Consider the following 26,659-nt stretch of genomic DNA (forward strand, 5'->3'; position numbering starts at 1 on the left):
GATACATAAATTATTTTTTGTAATTACAAACAATTGTGTGTTACCTGAGCAGTCTTGAGTATCAAAAAGGACACTTGCATATCAATCCTTTCGTTATTTCTGCTCTGCTGTACTTCTTTCATAATCGTGTACATTTACAAGTATAATGACGCCTTCCATGCGAGTCAGATTGGCCAAGGATGTATGAGTGCGTAATTAATTAAAGTGTCCCCATATCCAGTTATGTCGATAAATCGTTGATGAGCGCGATTAGTGAATTGCAGGGAATGTTGTAATTCCGTTTCCTGCGCGTAGTATCGTTGAAAACTGCAGTGGGTTGTCGCTATTGTGCCCGAGTAATTTGTTTTCGTGTTATTTAAGGTTTTTTTCTTTATTCTGTTAAGGTGTTAAGTTGACATTATGTCGAAGAGGAGATTGGAAGTGCTTGACCCATATGTCAAGAAAAAGCCGTAAGTAATTGCACAGAATTTTGCTCCTTGGACGAATGTTTATTTCTGTTCCCGTGCAAGTCCCCATTAAAATGGTTTGGTTATGAACTGTTATTAATGTTTTTATGAAGAAAATTGTATACCGTCTAAACCCATTTGTAATTTTGGATTACTTTTTTTTGTATGTTGATTATGTCGTATACACACGACGTAGGCAAGAGTCTTTAAAACTTGTTCATGCGTTTTCAGGGTTATTATTCGAACATCTCGTTCCTTTATCAGAAATGTATAATTTATATTATTAGGATAGTGTGGAGCTTTCAACAAGAAATAAGCACCCGTGTGTCTGAGTAGAAATATTTGGACAGAGGCAATTATTTGTGAAATTGGTTAGGTTATTTAGCGCTATACACTGTTAGTGTAAGGGGCAGTTTGCCACTAGTTGGCATTTTAGTTAGATTCGTAGTACCACTCTCCCCTCGCAAAATTTATCTCGCAAGCAAATATATTATTCATGGATTTGTTTTAATTTCTTCGCACGATTTGTAAATCTGCGTGGTTTCATTTACGCCAGTTAAACTTACCATTTGATATGTTTATTGTTATTTACTAGATTTTTATTCAGTAATAGTAAAAGCTTTCGAATTTTCATTTTGAAATCGTGTATTTCTTGGTCATGTCTTGGAGAGAATCCTGTTTCTGTTTTTCATCAGTTCGGTTGGGATCCAGTAAAATCCTTTGCAGCCCTAATTTTGGCCAGCACTACCAAGTTTTCCTCAAGCTAATAAAATGTGATTGTGGCGAGGTGTCCACCCGTAAAAAAAGTTCCACTCACATCTTTTACTTATATTCTTACTTGTACAAAAGGAAGAAAGTGTGATCAAGAAAGATCCATGTACCAGACCGCAGATGCTGCATCTGGGCCATATTGATTAGTTAAGGAACACACCATGATGCACACATCTTCTACGGATATTCTTACTTGTACGAAAGGAAGAAAGTGTGATTGAGACAGATCCATGTACCTGACTGCAGATGCTGCATCTGGGCCATATTGATTAGTTAAGGAACACACCATGATTTTGATGTCCCAAAATGCATTATTTTCAAGCATAAGTTGTCAATACATTTACAATAAGACTGCATGGAGTAACATATTCTTCACCAAATGCTAACTTTCCAGACATGAACTGGTGGGTGAAGGGAAAATTAATCACCTTTATTTGGCAGTCACTTTCATTGGCTTTGCCGACTTTCGACCAACATTAGACTACCTTGACTACAGTCTACATGAGAGATCAATATGTCAAAACACACACACACACAGTGGAAAAACTGATGAAACGGATGAACAGTTGGTTGATCAGAGTGCAAGTTGACTAGATATTTGCTATAAGAAAATAATTTTATCATATATGATGCAGCTGGAATTACCGTACTTACAAAATAATGGTATGTATGATATCTCTGATGACTGCCTGTGGTCCGACTCACTATTTGGAAGGTTTTGTAATTTGAGCTTTTTGGCTCCACCCACTCATGATCAAGTTATCACCTTCCAGCAGAAAATTGTTTAGATTAGATACTGTTCAGGCCATTGATCCGTAATAATGAGATAGTCAAGGATCTAGACTGTTTGGAAAAAAATAGATCCATAACAACGAGATACTCAAGTGTCTAGACTATTTGGAAAAAATACTTATATATATAATAGAATGGATATGTTACCTACTTTTTCCCCATGTCTCAAGTGAGATTGTTTCCAAGGATGTGGAAAAAACTCACCATAAAAAAAGCAATGAAGGTAGTTATCAAATTTGGCAGACGACATTTAAAGCAGCCTTCCGTCATTCTCCATTAATCGTTGTAGGTATGGAATGATTTCACATTTCTTACTCAAAGTGCCTCACGTATTCATCTTATTATGTGCTGGGTAACACTGTACAAGTCAGACAACAAATGTAAAGGTCTAGGTTTCAATCCCCAATTGATCCTAGGATTTCTCTCTCACCTGAGATAGTTATTGATAAATGAGCAGCTCTGAAACACAATGGTAAGTGCCACTGCCGTGTATTTACAGTTACAGGGCAACCGGCACTACCTATGAGCAGCAGAATATAATCCACCAGGAAAAGGTTCTAATTTCTTTCAAATGCCAGGGCAATTTAATGATAAACACCTGTGGCTGTCTGCCACAGGAATGTAACGGCAAACGACAGGTAAAATGGCTGGCACAAAGGGAGACCCATGTATGTTTTCCAAGATTATAGTCACATTCAAAGTGCATGTATGTACAATTATGTTCCTGTAATACAGAAAATACAGAGTGGTTATTGACTGGCTGCTGTTGTAAGCTTGATCGTGTGTATATGCATATTTGTACATTTATATTTGAACAAGTACATAATAATCATATAGCAACAATGATTGTAATAACAGTAGTAAACTTTGTTGCTAGTCAGGTAATCTGTGAAGGAATTTTAGTTGACCTTGATATTGAGCAGTCTTGCTGTCACAGATGCCTACCATAAAGTGGCAGGAAAACAAAGAGGCCTTCTCCGAATAGGTTAAGATGCATCTCATGATGGAAGTTTAAGCAGAAGAGGTGTTATGCAGGTGAAGAATGTGTATCTCAATCTGGAGAGACTGCAGATAAGAAGGGAGCATGACCTAACTGTCACTGTCCTCTTAAATGTTTTGAGAAAGTAGTGGAGTCATGCAAGACAAACATTCAGAACAATCTGGCAAGTTAAGGATTCGGATGTTCAGAATGCATCTGGCTGTCAGCCTGAGGAATGCATACAGGTGGAATGTTACTTCTAAGTACCCATCATCTCCATTCATTGCAGTAATTATCTGTCCCATGTTTATGTGATACTGTCAACCCCTTTGCTGGTACATCAATCTCCTCGTGTTTCTGAGTGTGTCAAGATTCCACGTATATTTGAGAATCTCCCACTAATTTCACTTGGGAAACAGTCAACTGAAATTCAGTGCCAAAATGGGAGTCTGGAGAAACAGAGAGGCTTAAAGTTTGCACTTGATCCACAAATCAGAATGTTACATAGTATCTACACCACACTAATGTATTTATTTTTGTATATTTCATGTGTTGTAGTCTTTTTCTTATTCTTTTTATGTTTGCATGGAATAATATAGATGTAAATTACCCCATTTGTGGATCAGATGTGAACTTTAATCCTCTGTATCTACAAATTCCCGTTTTCGCGCTTATCATTTTTGTTCCTCTCGAGCAGCTCGAATGTGAAAAAAAAAATGGTGTATGTTGATGTGTTACAGCTACTTACTTTCATTGTATTATAATGACAAATCCTGTGTCATTGGACGCTTTCAGGATGAACAAATAAACATATAAACTTTAGGTCTCCCCCCCCCCACCCCCACCCCACCCCACCGCCCATTACTGGCTGGGTAAGTCATGTTGTGTGTTAGAGGAAGGCAAAGCCATAAACCTCCAGAACTACCATTCTTCAAAAAGCACTTCAGGCTGAGGAATTTACTTTAGCTGCAGTTATCCTCCCATTGGTTGAATGAAGCTAATGTGTTTGCAACATCTGTACCATAATTCTTCACTTTGGCATAGGTTATCTTTCAGAGAATTGCTTTTGCCTGAATTCCTGAATGCCAGCTACTAAGCACATTATTCATGGCCTTGGTTCACAGTAAGTCTTGTGTTGTTTCCTTCAGTACTACTGAACAGGCTGTGGAAAAATACTTGAAATGCCAAACTGTTAAATTTCCTTTCCAGGCACATTGGGAGGTAAGTTTTTAAACCAATATTTAGTTTACTGAAAACACTCCTCTTACCATTTTTCCTCTTCTGTTTATTACTTTTCCTGTCCATCCAGGCAGCTTAAACTTCTGTAAATACAAAAATCTCTCATTTTGTTCCGTGACTTTATTAACCCTTAACCAGAATCAATATTTTGACAAACATAACTGGAATCGCGGGTCCAATTGGTCCCTTGAATAAAAATTAGACATAATTCCCATAAAAGATATAATAATTGTATTAAAATAAGTTTTGTTTCAAACATAAATCAACTTTTATTGAGCAAAACTTTTTCACAGTATTATTTTTTAATTTTTAAGTCCTACGTCTCATATTTTACAAGAATTTTTAGTACCTTACTTTGGAATGCTATATGATTACAAAAAAGGCTTAGATTAAAAAACCTAGATACAACATGGGGTTTCTCATAACTTCCCCTTAACATAAATAGGGATTCTTTATGCCATCACTCAGAAACAAAAATAATGACAATGAAACTTGGAAGTGTCCAAATGTTATCTATGTCAGTACCTGAATTAAGAATGGCACTTGGTACACAACACTTTTTTTCCTGCATGTCGTTTACAGATGAATTTAAGATATCTGTCACATTTTTGTGATTGTTTGCTGTCAGTTTTAGGACCACATAAATAACATCTTCCTCATTTTCGTGAGCCACTTTGATTGCAATGTGAATTTTCTAGTCATAGGTCATTTTGTGGTTCATCAGCTGCCCCTAGAAAATTATCAATTCTACTCTTCAAATCTACTGAAAATGAATAATACTCAATCTTCCTTTCTGTGATAAATGGTCTTATCAAATTCAGTCCAATTTGTTTTATGTAATGATTACGTTTCATACGTTTTCCACTGTTTGATGCCTTCCATAATATGAATCCATTTGCACTTGCAATATTCGATATTGCTGAAAAAATGACACTTGGCCATCGTTGAGTTCTTCTAGAGACTGAATAATTGGCGCATTTCTGATCTAATGTATCAACACCACCTTTTGTTCTTTTGTAAAATTCAATTATTTCAGGTTTTCCACTGTATTCATTGACTGAATTGTCATGGTGCGTTGATGAGATTACCACTACACTTTGATTCTTTTTTGGGACAAAAGATGCCAATGTTTCATCCTTCACAAAACCAAATAACATAGATCCTACTACCCATCGTTTATTGGCTAACAATTCTGGTGGTATTTCCCTTTTATTTTTGCGCATCATTCCAACATAGGTCAAACCATTTTCAATCAGTCTGTCAACCAACTCCACAGAAGAGAACCAGTTATCAGCAGTTATATTTCTGTTTGTTCCAAATAAAGGTTCTGCAAGCTGCAGTACATTCTGTGTTGCAACTGAGAGTTGGCTTGTTTTATTAGTTATAGCTTTGTCCGTACAGATAAAAGCATTGTATAAATAGTGTGTTTTAGCGTCGCAAAGGTACATAATCTTGATGCCATATTTAGCAGGCTTCGATTTCATGTAAACCCTGAAAAAACATTTCCCTCTAAAAGGGCAAAGCATTTCATCAACTGTCAAATATTCTGAGCAGCTATAGTTTTTCTGACAGTTCTGAATGAAATTTCCAAATATTTCTGAGATGAGACCAGCGCGATCATTAGTTCTTCTTTCTTCCCTAGAATTCACATCATCAAATCTCAAAGCAGATAACAGGAACATAAATCGCTTTACCGACATCATTATTCTGAATATATCTCGGCCAGTTCCATCAGTTGCCCATAAACTTTCTATATCTTCATAGCCAGATTTGAATACATCTGATAATAGCAACAACCCAAAGAATGCTTTCATTTCCATAATACTCACATGGTCAGTGTAAGTAGCGTTAGTTTTATACTTTTCTGAATATTCTGTTATTTTCTGATTAGTGTGAGTGCAGATAATTGCGATCATTTCAACTGATATCAGCAACTGCCATGATTCAATTGGTGACATGTTCCGTTTTTCACGAGCTGTACCGATGAGACCAGGCAGGTAAGTGATGTTGTGGCTTCTGACTCTGGACCCAGCTGGTGGATGAGTAGACCACTTGAATCAATTTTTGCCACGAAAATATGCACTACTTGACAGCCAGCTATCTCTCTCTACTGAATCATCAGATGATGAATTACTTGAATCAGAAGAAATTTGTTGTTGTGTATTTTCTTCTTCACTTATGTTCTCTTCATCACAAGGTTGAAAATCACTTTAAGATTCTGTGTCTGAATAATTTTCGTCTAATAATAGTTCACAGATTTCTTTTCAGTGAGGCCCCGCTGCATTGTGGCAATAAAGTGCCTGAAACACCACAAAATAAATCCGTATACACTGACTTAAAAAATCCCATATCTGGAATCGCGGGTCAAATTGGACCCAGTGATGGCACTTGCCTCCACTTTAGTAAATTTCAAGCAGCGAGCTCCCGGCCCCTGGTGCACCTCACAATGTGCTGAGATTACACTGGCGCGCGAAACAAACTCTGCGCGTTTCCATTGTTAGACGCTTTTATTGTTGTCAGTGGGTCCAAAATTTCCTGACAGAATTCCCTTTTTTAACCACTTACGTTTTCATGTATGTTTGCCATCTGAATTATTGGTCGTTTTAGCGAATGACTTGCAGGCTGTCGACTGCGTTTTACTTTTTATTCGGCATAACTATGGTGAAGGACATTTAGTCTTTAGTTCAGGGCCTCTCTTTCTCCACATCCCTTTTTTGAGCTGTCTTTTCTTCCACCGATTGTGCTTAACATGTAGTTGTTTTTCAACTCCTTTTTTGTCTTTGTGTTGTACGCTTCTAATATGGGTGCATAGGGCCCTAGTTGTTTTTGTGTCCTAAAACAAAAACAAACACAAACACACATACATCTGTGTGTGCTATTGAGATCAAGCGATGTACACTCTGCAATATTCTGCATCATTTTGCACCATTGGTTGGAGACTAGCAGCAGCCGGCCTAGGATATTACTGTCTCACACTTCAGGAGCTGTTAATACTCGGGTCGACAGAAGCGTCCGATCCCACGCGTCGGCTTTGACACGTGACGTAAGGGTGTTGTCGTGTGTGACGTCATGACGGCGCGGAGTTTGGTTTGAGTGTGGCTGTCTCCAGTTCTGTTTTATCTTATTTTATTTACTTTTCTGATCTGTTCGTTCTATCCCGTGAGATTTTTTTTTAAGACAAAAAACATTAATCAGCTACTGATCTTTATCTTCTATGGGTTGCAGGGGTTACGACCCCTGGGGAAGTGGGTGGGTATTCATGCATGGCTGTCTTCACTTACACGTTGTAGCTACGCAAGGCGTCTAAATTTGTTTGTATTTAGTTTGCCCCCCCACCCAAAACACCCCATTTCTAGCGCTTGTCCCGTTAGTGTCATTAGGCTTCTTGTGGAAAGTGTGTGTGTTTGTTTTTGTTTCCACCATATTTGTGGCGTCATGGGTCAAAGCAAATGGGCGGGATCGGACGCTTCCGTATTTCCTAATACTCAAGGGTGTGTGCCTCCCTCTAAAGTGCACCAACCACAAATACAGTTGTTTTGCTCCATTCCATTGTTGCTTCAATGTGAGCCCATTACCTATTCCTCCATCAGTGCTTCAAGTAATACATTTTATTGTCATATGTCAGAATGAGCAGCAGTAATATAAAGTGAACAGCAAACAAGGTGAGAAAAATTTACGATCTGTGCTTGAAAATTACTCAAATTACAAACTAGCAGCACAAACCCACAACGAGGCAGTTGTCTATGAGATAATTAGTAATCAAATAAGTGGTTGGCTGGGATCTGATGCAACATTGCTGTCTAATGCTTTGAGTGGGTCATTAGCGTGGGGGTAACACTTGTATGTGGCAAGAGATTGAAATAATGAGTTTATTTCATTATTGTTTAATTAAACCGTGCTTTAGCTTTTATTATTATTATTATTTTTGATTATTCCCATTTAAGAGAGCGTTTGAACTTGAATTCCTTTATGATGATTGTTTGTTTTTTCTGAGCCCAAATTTTCTTCATGTGTTCACTGTGTTGTTTCTTTCGCTCCGCTGTCCATTTGCATCCTGGTCTCTTCTGTGTTGTGGTGTCAAATTTGTTTTTTGATGATGTTCCTGAATTCAGTTCTATTTTCTGCATCGTTTACTGTTATGTGTGCTTGTCTGAGGTCCTCTTCAACTTCTTTTTATCCATTTTGTTTTTCCCCTGCCTGAGTTGGTGACTTTAAGAATTCACTTTGAAATTCTGTTTTCATTCATCCTGTGGATATGTCCGTAGACCTGCATTCTTCTTTTCCTTATTGTATCCGTAATCTTGTCTGTGTATTTATATAATTCTGATGTTGGTCTCTTCTTCCAGATTCCTTGCTCTTGTATCGGGCCAAAAATTTTCCTGAGAATTTTCCTTTCTTGTTTCTCTATTTCTTTGATTTTACTTTGCCCACCAATTTGTGTTTTTTCAGATGCATACAGTGCCTCCGGAAGTACGACAGTGTTGTAGTGCCTCAATTTTGCGTTAATGGATATGGACTTTTTGTTATAATAGTTCCACGTGAGTCTATATACTTTCTGTAGTTTTTTTATTCTTTCCTCATTGGCCTTTAGGTTGATCCCTGATGGTTGGATGATTTCTCCCAGGTACTTAAAAATGTGGTACTTGTACGATTTTCCCATGGGTTGTCACAATAGGCAATTTGTCTTGTGGCACTCTATCTATGTACTGGGTTTTCTCATATGAGATTTGCAGGCCAGTTCTTTGTGCAATTTCGTATAAATTCTCTATGGCGTTAGTGGCTTCTTTTCTATTATTTGTGAGGATTGCAAGGTCATCCGCAAAAGCTAAACACTTCACATTGAATCTATTTTCTTTTCTAATGCCAATTTGGATTCCTTTGACTTCTTTTTCCCATGTCCTGATAATTTTTTCAAGAACGATATTAAAGAGTAATGGTTCCGAGATATCCCCCATAAATTTAACCTTGGAGACTGTGTCAGTTAATGTTTACCGAATGATTGCTCTTGTCTTTCTGTCAATGCTGAATTCTTCCAGCGTCTTGCAGAGTACTACTGTCTATTGAGTCGTAGGCCTTTTTAAAATCTATAAAAGTAACCACGGTGTTTCGGGTGTTTCTCATCTGGAGAATCATTTTCAGATTCCAGATCTGCTCTATGCATGATCGTCCCTTGCGAAAACCAGCCTCATATTATATAAGTTTATTTTATCGGTGCATAACTAAACAGAGATTAAATTGTGATTTTGCTCATACATGTTTACCGTGGTAACATAGAGACCTTTTACATGTGTACAAAGTGCGCTGTGTGCCCGGTCCTGTTATGAAAAACAGTGCGCCCACTCAAGAATTAACACCACAACACAAACAGGTGTGTTTGGAGTGGTGCCAGGACCAGGAAGTGTGGACTGCCGATGAAGGGCTTTGCATTGTGTTCACGATATTGTGGTGACATGCGAAGAGGTCTCTGGTGATTTGGAGGGACACAACATTGTCACTCCTAGTGTCGTGGTGGAGGTTCCATCAGGTGACTTAGTCGTGGGTGGTAGATTGTGGAACTCTTTTGGAGTAATTCTTCGTCGTGAACTTAGTGTCTCTTCACACATATTACATCCCACACAACAGTATCTTGGTACCATACTGATATGTGATCTCATTTTGCCAAGTTCTTTGTAAATTTGACTCTGTTTTGTAAAGTGAAATAATCGCATACCTTTCAACCTGTAAAGTTCCGTTTCCGGAATTCCCCATCCCCCCCTCCTTCAAAGGCATTGAACGCATGTTTAAGGGTTCCACTGGTTTATTTGTTTCAGTTCATCTGTGTTTACTACATTCTCCTTTTCAACACTGATATTTTGGTGCTGGTATTGAATGCACCAACTTTTACAACTGTGATAAAAACTTTCAGCAAGTGGCAAGTTTGATGAGTACTTGAAAGAAACTGTTTCCATTAACTTGTAGAAGCTACTGCTGGATGTTAACTAATCTTGCTCGAACCAACTATCATCTTGTTCAGAACAGTATTGTATACACCCATTGTTGTGTATCTTGGAAAACAGTATAGGAAAATTGTGCGATGGTTGGTGACCTAGAGAGTCTTGAGTGCCCCCCCCCCCCCCCCCCCACACACACACACACACACACACAGAGAGAGAGAGAGAGAGAGAGAGAGAGAGAGAGAGAGAGCGGGGGGGGGGGGGGGGGCAGCATGGCACAGCCTATTCCATTGCCTCCTATTCAGACTGCCAGTGGTGTTCTTTACAGTAAACTAGCTTAAAATATTGCCAGTAAGTTATTGACCCTAAATTGATTGATTCAGAGATTGTTTGTTGTAATGTACGAGGGCGGTTCAGAAAGTAACCTCCGATTGGTCACAGTGCGGGTTGTGGGGGGAGTAGCGACGCCATCTGTGCGTTCACGCACTCAACAGGTCAGTCGGCATCAAGCCGTGGTCGAGTGAACGTCGTACCTGCGCTGGTTTAGTTTTTGTGGCAGTTTGAAATGTGTGCTGCAATAGAAAACCCCGCCAAATGTGAAGTGCGTGCTATCATAAGGTTTTTTACAGCCAAAGGATATTCTGCAGCAGCTATTCATCGTGAGCTTTGTGCCGTGTACGGACCAAGAGTTATGAGTGAAGGAGTTGTCCGTGAATGGGTACGTTTATTTAAAAGTGGACGAGAAAACATTCATGATGAAGAGAGGAGTGGTAGACCATCATTGGTGACTGACAAACTCGTTCAGACAGTTGATGCAAAAGTTCGTGAAAATCGACGTTTCTCAATGTCGGAGTTGTCTACTGGTTTTCCACAGATTTCTAAGACTCTCTTGTACGAGATAGTGACAGCAAGATTGGCTCCAGGCACAAGCGGGTGATTTTTATGCAGAAGGAATTTCAAAGTTTGTGAAGAGATACGATAAGTGCCTCAATCGCTATGGAGACTGTGTAGAAAAATAGTGCAAAGATGTAGTTGTAAGATGTATATATTAAAATATTTTTATTTAACTTGGTGTATTTTTTTAAATCAACCGGAGGTTACTTTCTGAACGGCCCTCATATATCTGTATTTTCCTGTACTTTCTTATAATCCAACCTTTTTTGCATTCTGACCTGTACCCTTGTCCCCAAAGGTGATGGATTAGGAGGGTTATATTGTACAAGAAACGTGCAGTCATGCACATAAACACACATACCATATGTACCACAATAAAAAAATAATAACATAGTTATCAACCAAAGTCAGACAACACACAAATCAAATGGTAACAAAAATATATAAGCACAATCTCTCGAATGGCCAGCCTAGAACTCTGTACATTGTCCTTCCAACAATGCCATATATACTGGTCGCTGGTCCGAGATGCAGCAACTTGGGTCATCACATACTTTTTCCATAAACATAACACTATACATATTCTGCAGTTAAACAGAATAACTGCAGAAATTTAATCATGGTCAGCATGTCATCCCCCAGTACAACATGCACTGACATACTCCTGAACACCTTTGTCATATCCATAACTAACAAAAAACAGAGTATCAGACAATGGAAACTCCAGAAAGGCATATCAACCGTGTAAGAAAAGATAGATTGCTACTTACCGTGAAGATGACCCGTTACATTGCGGACCGGCAGAATTAAGACACTTACATGTAAGCCTTTGGCCACCGCTCTTGTCGGAAAAACAGAAAAACTCACTATTCATTCACATACACAAGTACACCTCATGCACACATGACCACGAACTCCGGCAGCTTGGGCTGCGGTGGATTCTATCGTGAGCTGCCGGAGTTGGTGGTCATGTGAGCACGAGGTGTGCTTGCTTGTGTGAATGAATGGTATATGTTTCTCTTTTTATGACAAAGGCTGTAGCTGAAAGCTTATATGTAAATGTCTTTTAATTGTGCTTATCCGCAGTTTAACATATCATCCTTATGTTAAAAAACTAAGTATTAATATTAAATCTCTAACACATCATACTAATTCCAACTTGAAAACAAATCTATTGCCTATAATTGCCAACATTATTCTCACCTACAAAACTCAAGAAGTGCACTAAATCACTAATAGCACTTGCAGACATTTTAGAAACGTGAGCATCCCACACTAGAGCGTGCCACTGTATAATCAAGCATGCCTTCTGCAAACACAGTCCATCTAAAATACACCATACCACCGTGATGACACACAGCAAGAGAATCCCATCACGGGTTGAAGCAGATGGGTGGTACCATAATCTTCAGCTGACATAGTAAATTTCATTATGTATATCTGTCGTGTTACTGCATGAAACATTAATAAAAAATTACTGAAAAGTTCAGGCATGTTATTGTCATGTGGTGTGATAAACATTGGCTAAATCTGCACCACATCACAACCACATAAGCTATACTTTGTTAAAAATGACTTTGAGATGTTCAGTTCAGTGTCTAATAGTACTAGGGATCCAGCATCAACCAACCACAGCTCTTTGCTTGGGCCCCACTTGTTTGCCATGTTGCCTATTTTGCAGGTACATGTCAAGTCTTGCCAGGCAAGGCATGTTAATTGGTGTGGAGGGGCAAATCCAGACAGAGTGCTTTATATCAGTCGCATGAGCACTTGGCATGCCGTGTAACAGCAAACAACATTTCATTGAGACTTTCTCTATTTGTAGCCCTGTGTTTTGTTTGGCACAGTGTTCAGTAGTTGCTGTCTATGTATAGAAATTTCTGTATAGAGTGCATTCCTAAGAGCTTTTTTTCCATAGTGAGGGTTCTTCTGTAGGGAGTGTTTCTTCCATGTTCTACTTGATTCAAACCTATATGGTACTGGTCAACTCTACTTATAAACTTGATGTCAGTTCCTGTGCATGCTCATGTCCGTAACTGAAGATTTAAGAGTTTATCCTTCAGAAGACTGTACTCTTTTTTTTAATTTACTGAACTGATTTTTTGACATGTTTTAGTTGCTCTTTGTACTTTAGAAATCATTGTTGCTACAACTGTCTCGTGGTCACTGATAACCCCAAAAAGGTGAGATCTCTTTGTTGCCATTAAATTAATACATTTTCATTATGAGCGGGCTTATCAACTATTTGATCCAAACCGTTTTCAGAGAAGAGTTATTTCTAGCCCAAGCCTTACAAAACTAAGTGTTCTAGTCAGTTGTTTGATGATTAAAGTTTCATCCAGTAATAACAGTGTGTTTGGGGTACATAGATATTAGAGAGTTGAGGGTTTCTCTAAAGTTTTTGGTTACATCTGTTAGTAAGTCTGGTGGCAGACATGCCATAACAAACTACTGAAATCACTTTCTCTACATTAAATTGGGTTTTCTTGTTATAGATACGATCCTGAGAAGACCAAAGAATCTGATAAAGATCGGTGAGTTATGTTGATAATTAGTGGATAAATCATTTTAATGTAACCTCTTATGATTTCAAATGAAATGTGGCACATTTTACAGATATGTTCATACTATTTAATTAACATATGATGTGATTTTTGCTTTAAGGGAGAAATTGACTGGTGGAACACCAGTAGCAAGTTACCCAAAACCAAATGTCCAGGTTAATCCATTCACTGGATTACCATACACTCCCAGGTAAGATGATGGCATTATTAATAATTTATTAAATCCTGTTCTGGTGAACAATGAAGTTGTAAGTTTTGGACAAGGTGTTTAAAATGTGCACAGTGTATCTTGCTAAGTGTAATTTAATGATCCCTTTTTGTAATTGTAAATAGTGTAAATTGTTATATGCTGCTGATTTAATTTTAAGTGTAATTATATATTCATTTGGTTACTTGAAATGCTCATAATGATACTTTCATTCAGGGCAGTGCTGTTGAAAGTTGTAAAATCTTTGATTTCCATTGCCCTCACACTTGTTTTTACTAAACCTGCATTAAAAAGAGGTTGTACCTTTTCATTTTAATGGATAGGAAAATTTGCTTCAGTGTATTTACATATTTGGTAATAGTAGTCAGCCCTTTCAACAGATGATGAATGTATTAATTTTTTTAAATTTTATTTTGCAGGTATCACGAGTTTCTAAGAAAACGTGTAACTCTTCCTGTATGGGAGTACAGAGGACAGTTCATGAAGCTGCTGAGTGAGAATCAGTGCATTGTACTTGTTGGTGAAACAGGTTCTGGAAAAACTACACAAATTCCTCAATGGTTTGTACTAACAGTTATTTTCTGGTAGATTAAATACAAAAACCTGTGAATGGAGACATAGGAGCTACATGTCTTGAAAGTTGACATACTGTTTTCATTAACAGCTCATATTTGTTCAAAGAACTGATTGTCAGAAATATATACGAGTGGTGTCCCAAAGAAAATCTAAGATTGAAGGTAAACACTGGAGGCCTGATAACGACTCTCTCGCTATTTCGCAAGCCAAAGGATTCCCTGTTCCCAGAATTCCTGTGACTGTACAGAAGTCATTCCTCCACAGTGTCCTTCAGTTCATCGTTGGATTTGAAGTGCTTCCCTTTGAGATGTTTCTGTAGTGGAGAAGAGTCATGGAAATCGCAGGGCAGCATGTCCAGGCTGTGGGGCAGTTGCTCAAGTTGTTCCCACTTGAACTCGGCCATTACACTTTGTGTGACCTTGGAGACATGTGGATGTTTGTTATTGTGGAGGGGAATTGATCCCCCTAGGAGCAGCTCAGGCTGTTTCCTCTTGGTGGACTTGGATAGGCTACAGTGTGTCTTGCAATATACGTCTTCAATAGAGGTTTTTCTGTGATTGAGGAATTTGACGAGTATCTGACATTGGATGTTGAAAAAGACTGCAAGAATCAGCTGCCTGCTGAGTGCACAGCTTTGAATTTTTTAGGGGGAGGTGATGATGCATGCTTACTTTGCCTAGATGTCTCAGTACAATATGCCAAAGTAGCATATGCAAGCATCAACTGGTTCGGTTATTATAACACTACGTACTTTGTCATTTGAAAATTCCATATACTTTATGCTGCAGTGCATTTTAAATTAATCACATGACATAATTGCTGGTGATCTCCCAAGGAGTGAATTCAGCTGCCTAGTCAGAAAGATATTTCTCTCTTTCATGCAAGTAGGCACCTTTCCTATATGAAATACAGATATCCAGGTTGAACGTAACCTACTGTAATATATAATAAAATATTGGTTGGTGGGAGGTGGGGGAGGTATTTGTGTTGGTGATGAGAGGAAGCTGAGGTGAGACCTATGCTGCCACAGTCAGTCCTTTTGAATAACACCAACGGCACCACTGAGCTTAATGCTCCCATAAAAAAAAAAAAAAACTGTGACATTATAAAACAACTTCTCGCAGCTGCAGCTACCAAATGCTTTAAAGGAAAGTTGAGGAACAAAGTTTCCTGCGTGCACCCTTGCTCCAAACACAGGCATCAACTATATCTTATTTTAACTCCGAGAAAAAGATCTCTGCTGTCTTATGCACATGCTCTCCTTCCAAAGTGCCAACTGTGACACTAGTCAAATAGTAGTAGTGAAAAAAGTGCACTTCGGTGCCTAGAAAGATTCATTCTGCTAAAACACATTGTAGAACCAAGATTCATATTTGCAAAACTAAGGATCTTGCGACAGTAGATATATTTGGTGACAGTCCAGAAAGAAGTTGACACTGGGGACGTAAATACACCGATTGCTGAAGACCGGCAAATGAAGTCACGTATTACCATTACAGCTGACAGTATATGTGGTAATTTGAAAGCAGAATTGCAAGATTGGTTCTTCGAGAATATTTGTGTCCTGAAAACCCTCTAGATTCCAAGCATCGTGAAGTGTCAACTGTCACTCAAACCCTTTGAACACTACCTGCAGTGATCAAAGCAAAGCAAAGGGGATTGTTCAGCACACTGTCCGTAACTGCATTAGAAAATATTTGGAGAAGCTGTGCTGAAGTATACAGACATCTGTCTATACTGGGAACATTGATGGAGTATACTTGGGAATGAAAATGGCAATTGGACCCATCCCTATGAAGAGTGCCACACTTAAGGAGATCTGTGGAACAGTCCTAAGGAATTATAATCAGCAAATGCAATGAAGGGTGGAGCACTACTCCTGCCTCTACTCACATCCAGCAAACATCAGCACAAAAGCAAAAGGAGAAACTATCAATTGCCAACTTGACACAAGCTGAATGCCATGTCTTTTGAGCAGCTTCAGAGAGCTGTTGCGTGGCTTAAATGTGCAAAATGCACTGGTAAAGGGGACATCCAAACAGAACTTGTCAAACTGACACCACTCCTTCCAGTACCCTGTAGTGTTGGGCTGAGAGTATGGTGCCACAGGACGTGCCGTGCCAACATCGTCACTCTATGCAGAGGTAAAAGTGATCTGAGTGATTGCAGTTGACAAGTTCAGGAAAAGTGCCATGAGCAGAAGACACCATTATTCATTGTTTTCCTTCACTTGACAGAGTATCTGACTCTGCCAGCAAAGAGGGTGTGTGTGTTTTGCTAATAAACAAAGGGTGTCCTGAAGATAATCAGGGCTTCTAATTGCTATATGGAGAGTGCTGTGATATTTGAAGGGAGCACACCACATCCATTTTCTGTAGAAAGAGGGGTTAGTCAAGGCAGTGTACTCGCCGCCTTACCTTGTTCGGTATACTTTTGTTATTTGCTCAGAGTTGCTTTCAGTGAAACAAAGCTGACCATTGATGTACGTACCAGGCCCGACAGGAAACTTACCATCTCGCTATTAAGAAGCAAGTGCTTAGTGAAGACTTGATTGTAAGCAACCTTCTATTCAGACGATGCAGCATTTGTGGTACATACTCAGGATGAAAAAATTCGGAGTAGGTATTAAAATTCATGGAGAAGAAATAAAAACTTTGAGATTCGCCAATGACATTGTAATTCTGTCAGAGACAGCAAAGGACTTGGAAGAGCAGTTGAACGGAATAAACAGTGTCTTGAAAGGAGGATATAAGATGAACATCAACAAAAGCAAAACGAGGATAATGGAATGTAGTCAAATTAAATCGGGTGATGCTGAGGGGATTAGATTAGGAAATGAGACACTTAAAGTAGTAAAGGAGTTTTGCTATTTAGGGAGTAAAATAACTGATGATGGTCGAAGTAGAGAGGATATAAAATGTAGACTGGCAATGGCAAGGAAATCGTTTCTGAAGAAGAGAAATTTGTTAACATCGAGTATAGATTTAAGTGTCAGGAAGTCGTTTCTGAAAGTATTTGTATGGAGTGTAGCCATGTATGGAAGTGAAACATGGACGATAACCAGTTTGGACAATAAGAGAATAGAAGCTTTTGAAATGTGGTGCTACAGAAGAATGCTGAAGATAAGGTGGGTAGATCACGTAACTAATGAGGAGGTATTGAATAGGATTGGGGAGAAGAGAAATTTGTGGCACAACTTGACTAGAAGAAGGGATCGGTTGGTAGGAAATGTTTTGAGGCATCAAGGGATCACAAATTTAGCATTGGACGGCAGTGTGGAGGGTAAAAATCGTAGAGGGAGACCAAGAGATGAATACACTAAGCAGATTCAGAAGGATGTAGGTTGCAGTAGGTACTGGGAGATGAAGAAGCTTGCACAGGATAGAGTAGCGTGGAGAGCTGCATCAAACCAGTCTCAGGACTGAAGACAACAAAAACAACAACAACAACAACTCAGGATGAGCTTCGAAGGCTTAGATACAAATTTTCTGCTATAGGCACTCTCTTATGTGACTGAATATAAAGGAGATTGGCATTATTGTGCTAGGATACACAACGCAGCTAGGCCATCTTTAGTACTGGATGACTCCTTGTTGAATGTAGTTGATTTATCGTGCTATCTGGGCTCGTTAGCGTCAGTAGGTCTCTTCTAGGACAACAAAATAAACATGAGAATCAGCAAAGTGGTGGATACTGTCTGCTTCACACAAGTATATAGGACAGCATCGTATGATGATTACAAAAATGCTCATCTATTTAAGTATGTGTGCTGTGCACCCTCTTGTATGGAAATGAGATCTGGGTATCATATGCTACATAAGAGGTTTAGCTCCACACCATTCCTCTGCGGTGGTTACAAAGTATCCCAGGGGTAAAACGGAGAGATCGTGTATCAAATGAGAAGGAACTGACTTAGCAAAGCTGCTGAGTACCACCCTCTCTCTCGAGAAACACAGCCTGTGGTGGATAGGACACGTACATCTTGTGGACCAGTCCCATCTTTCTCGATGCTAGAGAGGGTTCTTGATTCACGTTGTAGGAAGTACCAGAAATTAGTTACATGTGGTGACTTCAATATAAATTTTGTTTATGATGGTGCAAGAAAAAGGATGTTGGCAGATCTCCTAAACTCATATGATCTGATGCAGATTGTGTTTTTTCAAACTAGGGTGCAGGGGAACACTTGCACAGCCATAGACAGTATTTTTATTCATTCTTCAGTACTAGATGGGCATTCGGTTAGTAAAAGGGTGAAGGGCCTTTCAGACCATGATGCACAAATTTCAACACTAAAAGGCTTTTGTACTCGAATGAATGTCGCATATAATTACAAACTATGTAGGAAAGTTAATCCAACAGGAATAGTGTTTCTAAACCTTGTGAAGGAACAAGAGTGGCAGAATATTTATAGTGCTGATAACATAGATGATAAATATAATGCTTTCATTAACACATTTCTCATGCTCTTAGAGAGTTGCTTTCCATTAGGGTGTTCTAAATGGGGTACTAGCAGTAATAGGCAGCCCGGGTGGCTGTCTGGTGAGAAAGGGATATCATGCAGAACAAAGCAGGAATTATATCAAAATGTTAGAAGTAGTCACAGTCAAGCTACACTAGCCCATTACAAACAGTATTGTAAGGCGCTTAAAATGTTATTAAGAATGCAAAGAGTATGTGGTATTCAAATAGAATAGTTAATTCACAGGATAAAATTAAAACTATATGGTCAGTTGTGAAGAAAGTATCTGGTCAGCAGCACAAGGTTGACGATATGAAGTCAGTTCGCAGTAAAAATGTTTCTGTTACTGATGAATCAGATATATGTACAGTATTTAACAATCATTTTCTGAGCATTGCTGGTGAATTAAATAAAAATTTAGTTTCTACAGGGAATCGGAACTTCCTTGGCAAATGCCTTTCCGAGATTGGTGTCTGAAATGCTCCTGTGTGATACTGACAAGGGGGAGATTGAGCCAATAATTAAATCACTGAAGACTAAGAACTCTCATGAATATGATGGAGTGCCTAGCAGAACATCAAAGTACTGTGTTGCACATGGTAGCACTGTATTAGCCATATTTGTAATTTTTCCTTTAGGAATGGTCAGTTTCCTGAACAATTAAAGTACTCAGTAGGAAGGCCGCTTTATAAAAAGGGTGGGAGGGATAATGTAGACAATTTTAGACCTATTTCTATGCCATGTGTTTGCTAAAGTTATTGAAAAGGCTATATATGTAAGGATAATTGATTGTTTTATATCACATGATTTGCTATCAAATGTACAGTTTTGCTTTAGAAGTCGTTTAACAATTCAGTTGTTAATGCTATATTCTCGTTTCTCTGCGAGGTACTGGATGGGTTGAACAAAAGGTTTCAAACACTAGGCATGTTTTTTGATTCGACTAACAAGAGGACCCTCCATACTGTAAATCACGGATTTTGATGTGCTTCAAATATGTTGTGGAGGCATTTATCCTGAGTACCTGGCAATCCGGTTTTTTAGCGACAGTCCTTGATTTTTGAGAAAATCGATTTTGATGTTAATTGTGGTCTTTGTATATCCGTATCATTAGATATGTTTCGAGCAAGTCAGCATAGCGCAGTGGTAACGGTTCACGGCTATTTGAATCTTTGATCCTGCTCATGTACTTTGTCCCCCACCTCCTCCCCCTGCGCGCCCCTCCAAAATCGGCAGAATTTTTCAATTTTATTTCAAAGAATATCAACAAACAGTGTAAGGTGTGCGATATTATAAAGATATGTTAAGTTATTAATTTTTTAAATATTCACTTTGTTTGTGGTTTGGATCACATTCTCCCAATTCCTCTTCTTCGTTGAAATCTATCAATCATCATCAATAATGATCTGTCTTTCGACCAAGAGATCCTGCATTGCGATACATATCTCATCGCCAATTGCTACGGAATTGGCAGAGATCACGCTGGGCGGTGTATTCGTTACGAGATTCAAGTCGCGGAGTAGATTTTCGGCATATGTAATGGCATTTGTGATTTTTCCTTTTGATTGTTCGTTCAACTCCTCTACTTGTGGATCTTCTTCTGGGTGCACTACTGCAGAAATACTTGGTTCTTCCATTTCACAGAATTTTTCTAACACACGGTACTAGAGAAGTTTTGCGAGCAACTGACGCTGTAGTTAGATGCAAACGTAAAGGAATGCAACTCGCATCCTCTTTGGCCTATGAGCTGGGGTTCCCTTTATGGCTAACGGTATTCATGGGAGAGGGGACGATAATGGGCGGAAATCGATTTCAGGTAACTCAAGAAGCAACAGTTGTACGAACATTTCAAACTTCAACTGCGAACCACAAACAGAATTAATATTTTAAAAAATTATTAACTGAATATATCTTTATAATATCACACTTCTTACACTGGTTTTTGATATTCTTTGAAATTAAATTGAAAATTCTGACGATCCAATGCAGTAACCGTGAACTGTTGCTGCTGCACTATGCTGACTTGCTTGAGATACGTATAATGATACAGGTACACAAAGACCGCTATGAACTTCAAAATCGATTTTCTCAAAAACCAAGGCCCATTGCTAAAAAACGGATAGCCAGGTACTCAGGGTAAGTGCCTTTACAACATATTTGATGTGCATCAAAATCCGTGATTTACAGTATGGAGGGTCCCTTTGTAAGGCGTTTGATTGTGTTGATCACAAAATATTGCTCCAGATGTTGGACCATTACAGAATACAGGGAGTAGCTCACAATTGGTTCACTTACTTTAGCAACAGACAGCAAGAGGTCATTATTCACAATGTTGAGAATGGCTGTAATGTGAGGTCTGAGAGGGGTATGGTCAAGTGGGGGGGGGGGGGGCAGAGATTATTGTTGGGTCCACTCCTGTTCCTTATTTATATAAATGACATGCCCTCTAGTATTACGGGTAACTCTAAAATACTTCTGTTTGCTGATGACACTAGCTTGGTGGTAAAGGATGTAGCGTGCAACATTGGCTCGGTTTCAAATAGTGTGATTCATGATCTAAGTTCTTGGCTTGTAGAAAATAAATGAACGCTAAGTCACAGTAAGACTAAGTTTTTAGATTTTCTAACACACAATTCAACAAAACCTGACATTTTAATTTCACAGAATGGGCACATGATTACTGAAACTGAACAGTTCAAATTTCTAGGTATTCGGAGAGATAGTAAACTGTCATGGAAAGCCCACGTTCAGAATCTTGTTCAGACTTAATGCTGCCGTTTTTACTATTTGAAAGGTATCTGAAGTGAGTGATCGTTTGACATGAAAATTGATCTACTTTGCTCATTTTCATTTGCTTGTGTCATATGGAATTATATTTTGGGGTAACTCTTCCCATTGTAAAAGGATATTTTTGGCTTAGAAACGGGCGGTTTGGGCAATGAGTGATGAAAGTTCACAAACCTCTTGTCGACCCCTGTTCATGAGTCTGGGTATTTTGACATTGACCTATCAATATAGATATTCCTTGTTAACAATATCAACTTACTCCCAAGACTAAGCAATTTTCACTCAGTTAATACTTGGCAGAAATCAAACTTGCATTTGGATCGGACCTCCTTAACTCTTGTGCAGAAAGGTGTGCAGTTTACTGCTGCATCCATTTTCAATAAGCTACCACTTGAATTCAAAACTCTTAGCAGTAATCCACACGCTTTCAAATGGAAACTGAATAGTTCCCTCGTCGGTCACTCCTTCTGTTCTGTCGAGGAGTTCCTTGAAAAATTTAGCTGATTCTTGTTCTGTTGTTGATTGCATTTACTTCAACTTGTGGATTGACTTTTTCCAGGTTCATAAACATTTTATTTAAATCTGTTATTATCTTTATGTTGTAATTTCATGTACTGACATGTTCAGAGACCTTGGAGATTTGCTCCTCAGTTTGGTCCTATGGATGTTGATGTGTAAATAAATAAATTAGCGGGATAGGACTTGGGAAGAGATCACCTGAAGACCTACATTGCACTTTAAAAAGTGCACCAATTGTGATATGAACACATTTAATGGTGGCTATGACAGATGGGAGCAGCTCACCGAAGACCACAACAGGAAGCTCATCAATGATGAAAGCACGTTCCACAATGGTCGATAGCTCAACAGCTTAGCTGTGAAACAAGTGTGTGGACAAGTGCTTATGGCGAACCTGTCGTTTGGGATGATATACTCTCGCCCCACTTGTGGGCACTGAATGGGCTCTCACATTGGATATGTGAGATGCCAATGAAAGTGCCTGTATGGTGCTGCTTGAATCTTCAATTGGCAGAAGTATAAGCTACTTATTGTGTCATTCTCATGTCATTATTCTTAGACTCACCACTGTTTACTCTCTTGTCATCAACAAACAGATGTTTGGTAATGAGTCATTTGTTGCATGACATCATGACATGACACCACCTCCAGTATCTAAGAGCACATCAGATAAATCTTAAGTGGGATTGAGAAAAACTGCAGCTTTTTGGTTCTAAGGTAACATTACTGAAGTTCATGTGGTGTACCAAACATTTACGAGTTCCTAATTTGTCCTGTATTTAAGTCATCTATTGTTTTAACACAGCGTTATTAACTGTCCTAAGATATTAAAATATGCTGTGATACCAATTTTTTTACATATGTGAAACATTTTTCTAATTTCATAAGCAAGAAATTTGTAAAAGGCCTACCAGTTTTGTAAGCACTTCTCTTTATTTCTCTGTTTTGAATGTCTTTTTTTTTGGGTAGGGGAGGGGGAGGGTATTGGACTAACTGTAGATTGTCTTGTTATTAAGCTTTGCCATTTTCACACTACTGAAGTTTGGAAAATGTTTAAAAAACCAAGTATTTGTTTAGAAGTGATTACATTTCAGTTAATGCCTCACATTCTGATAGAATCAAATATTAATTGTTTCCGTGTTGTGATTATTATGTGAAAACTGTACCTAATACGTGTTAAAAAGTTGTAATGTAAAAATGTAAAATTTTCAGGTGTGTTGAGTACGCTTTGACGAAAGGTAAAAGAGGTGTAGCTTGCACACAACCACGACGAGTAGCTGCCATGTCTGTGGCTCAGCGAGTATCTGAAGAAATGGACGTTTGTCTGGGACAGGAAGTGGGTTATAGCATACGATTCGAGGACTGTTCCTCTGCAAAAACTTTACTGAAGTAAGTAGACTGTTGAAATTCGTATTATTATGATAGTCTTGTATTAGGGACATTACTTTTCTGTTTAAAGTTATTTCATTTGTATTCAACTAATTTTCTCTGTCTAGATGATTATTAAATAATAAATATTTTTGAGCCTTACAGTATAGAAGAATAAATTTCATTTACACAGTTCACATTCTTCTCATTTAATTGGCTTTGCTAATGTTTTAAAAAGTAGTAACCATAACCACTCATCTTATAACTGCGACGTTACTTGGTTGGCGGGCACATAAACAAGATTGATAGGTTGAACAGTGTAGTTGAATGGCAGAGAGAGAGAGAGAGAGAGAGAGAGAGAGAGAGAGAGAGATAGAGATGATATGACCACTTGAATTCAGGATTTGTTAATCACTTTTGTAGGGAATAGAGTGCAAAGCAATTTTCTATGATTGCAAAGAAACAAGTGGTGTGGTGTTCGCCTCCACCCAATACTTGTTAAGGCAATGTTGCAGACCTTTTTATGGCAGATGTTAACTAATTTAAATTGCAGTTACATATTATGGGCTATACAAGTGGGAGATTGAGTAGCTGTTAATTAAGAGGAAAATGTAGGCAGAAATGTATAGCTTGTACTGTAGTTTGTAAGGGGAGATTGTATTGCAGTAGTTTGGTAATTGTGGGCTCTCGCTCTCTGTCTGTCTGTCTGTGTGTGTGTGTGTGTGTGTGTGTGTGTGTGTCCCTAACCACTCTCACCCCCCCCCCCCCCCCACTATGTTGTTCGGATCTTACTTAATTTCATCATAGTAGTGCTTTTAGTAGTAATCTGTTCAGAATATTTAGACAATATTTCCGTTTTTTACTGCACTGCTACTATTAGCAGCATTGCTTTAGCTCTTCAATTTGCTATTATTATTGTTGGTATTATTTTTAAATTCATAATCTTTTAACTTAAGCCTTTTTTTCTAGCAGGATTTATAATGCTATCACTTAAGATTCTGAATTATATTCTTGATATTTTCCTTTTTCCCCTTCCTAAAAAAAGTTGATTAATTTTAACCTTGACTAATTGTTACGTATATTGTCCTCTCCCTTCTTGATTCCTTTATTTTCTGTATTCATCCTTCAATGTTTCTACCAGTCTTGTCAGTTTTGGACCTTGTTTGGAGTAAATTAATGCTTTATTTATTTGTACACTGTGCGAACGTATTGTGGTCGTTGAAAAAGCAATGAACTGGAAGTCGTAAAATGGAACGCTGTAGCAGCTGTAACGCAATTGCCTATGAAGCAAGGTCTCATCCCTGTAAGAACACCGAGGCTGCAAACTTGCTGCTAGAGGGAAATCGGTGCACACTCGCATGAGACAAGAGTGTGAGCACATGCACACATCGACTCACCACTACATGCAGTAGTACTGAAAACAGAGAAATAAAGACTTCAGAAGAAGAGCAAAGGAAAGTAGTGTGTTTCCTTACAGTGGGAGGAATATGGGCAATGGAAATTTATTGAAGAATGGTATAAGTACTGGAGAGCACTGCATGTCTGTTGCATTTCCAACGCTCAGTCCGACCTTTTGCGCAATGGCATTCAGTAATAGGGACCTCCATCTGCTGAACAAGGGTATTGTTAATGCAGTGTGTTGTTTCAGATTGTGTGTCGTTGACCAGTGACATCTGATCATCACGTCACTTGAGCCATTCCTTGACCCTTTTAACAGATATGCAGTTCTCTTTGTATACTTGTGCCATTCTTTGAAGAATTTCTGTTCCTTGCACGCCTTCTGCTGTTAGAAAATGCACTACACTCCCTTACTCTTCATTTGAAGCCTCCATTTCTCTGTTTTCAGCATGACTGAGTGCAGTGGATGGTTGTCTTATGCATGTGCTTGCTCTTGTCACATGGTGTGAGCTCATATCCCTAGCAGTGAGTTCAGGGCCTCAGCATTGCTACAGGGAGCACACCTTCTTTTGTAGGCAGTGGTATTACAATCACTTCAGTGATTTCCATTCTACAGTTTCCCTATCATTTCCTTTTGAATGACTAATATAAATCAAGCTGTTAATTTTCTTTGTCTAATGTTAGTTTTATCATGTAAGTTATCCACATGTATGTGCACTAAAATATTAATGTGCAATTAGGTACATGACAGACGGTATGTTGTTACGTGAAGGAATGTCAGATCCTATGCTTGAGAGCTATGAAGTAATTCTCCTTGACGAGGCACATGAAAGGACACTGGCCACTGATATCCTAATGGGTGTCCTGAAGGAGGTTATAAAGCAGCGATCTGACCTGAAGCTGGTCATTATGTCTGCTACTCTTGATGCAGGCAAATTTCAAGTAAGTTTGTATTAATAAATTCATTACTTCTCAAACATCACAGGTAACATAAGTAGTGAATCTACTGCTTTGTTAAAATCCTTTGTTGGTCTGCAAGCAGAGCAACAGAGCAAGAAGAGGGGTGTGTGTGCGTGCGTGCGTGCGTGCGCGTGCACATGGGTACTCAGTTGTGGTGTAAAGAACCTTCTTCAAAAACTTTACATCTCCTGGGATAATGTGTTGTGCCATTATCATGAAACACTTAAGGGGCTCCAGAACGCCCTATACTTGCAATGTTAAAATAACGCTTATAAATTACATCTTTCCTCACAAAGTATTTGAGGTAGGAAGTTGAACTTTTTACAGATTATTTATTGGAATGTGGGCTACAACTTAACACAGGGATTTTACAAAATTTTAGTTCAGTTATTAACGATGATTTTTTTTCAATTGTAATGAAAATTCACAACATTTTTTTGCAATTTTTTATTTATATATTCAAAAATATACAGTTTTTTGGAAAAAGGCTGTGTTAAATTATGCAGAAGGTACTGTGTAACATTTACTGAAAGTTTGAAACAAATATGTTTGGAAGATCCTTAGAAAACATGTAATTAGTATGAGAAAATAAGTTTTGGGAATCGAGCGACAAAGATTGGATTAACTTTTTAGTGCATTCCAGGTCCATAGGATGGATTATCTTCATCCTCTGCAAACTCCTCCTCCAGCTTCCTCTTGTTCCTCCTCCTGTTTACTCTTGCTTGTATTTCTAGACTCTTTACAGCCCTGTCTGCAGCCCAAAGGC

The 26,659-nt window shown here is 38.6% G+C and overlaps 1 protein-coding gene across 1 annotated transcript in view; it reads left to right on the top strand.

Annotated features, from left to right (window-relative positions):
* Window positions 1-283: 283 nt before the first annotated feature.
* The window catches only part of LOC126240963 (putative pre-mRNA-splicing factor ATP-dependent RNA helicase PRP1), an 80,009-nt gene continuing 53,633 nt past the window's right edge, over window positions 284-26,659 (top strand). The window contains exons 1-6 of the mRNA XM_049947966.1: window positions 284-449; window positions 13,550-13,588; window positions 13,719-13,808; window positions 14,246-14,386; window positions 23,380-23,556; window positions 25,674-25,875. Of these exons, the coding sequence (XP_049803923.1) occupies window positions 400-449; window positions 13,550-13,588; window positions 13,719-13,808; window positions 14,246-14,386; window positions 23,380-23,556; window positions 25,674-25,875 (699 nt within the window). The 5' untranslated portion in view covers window positions 284-399. The remainder of the gene's footprint in view (window positions 450-13,549; window positions 13,589-13,718; window positions 13,809-14,245; window positions 14,387-23,379; window positions 23,557-25,673; window positions 25,876-26,659) is intronic.

Source organism: Schistocerca nitens, chromosome 1 (genome assembly GCF_023898315.1).
Source record: "Schistocerca nitens isolate TAMUIC-IGC-003100 chromosome 1, iqSchNite1.1, whole genome shotgun sequence".
In the NCBI taxonomy this organism is placed as follows: Eukaryota; Metazoa; Arthropoda; class Insecta; order Orthoptera; family Acrididae; genus Schistocerca; species Schistocerca nitens.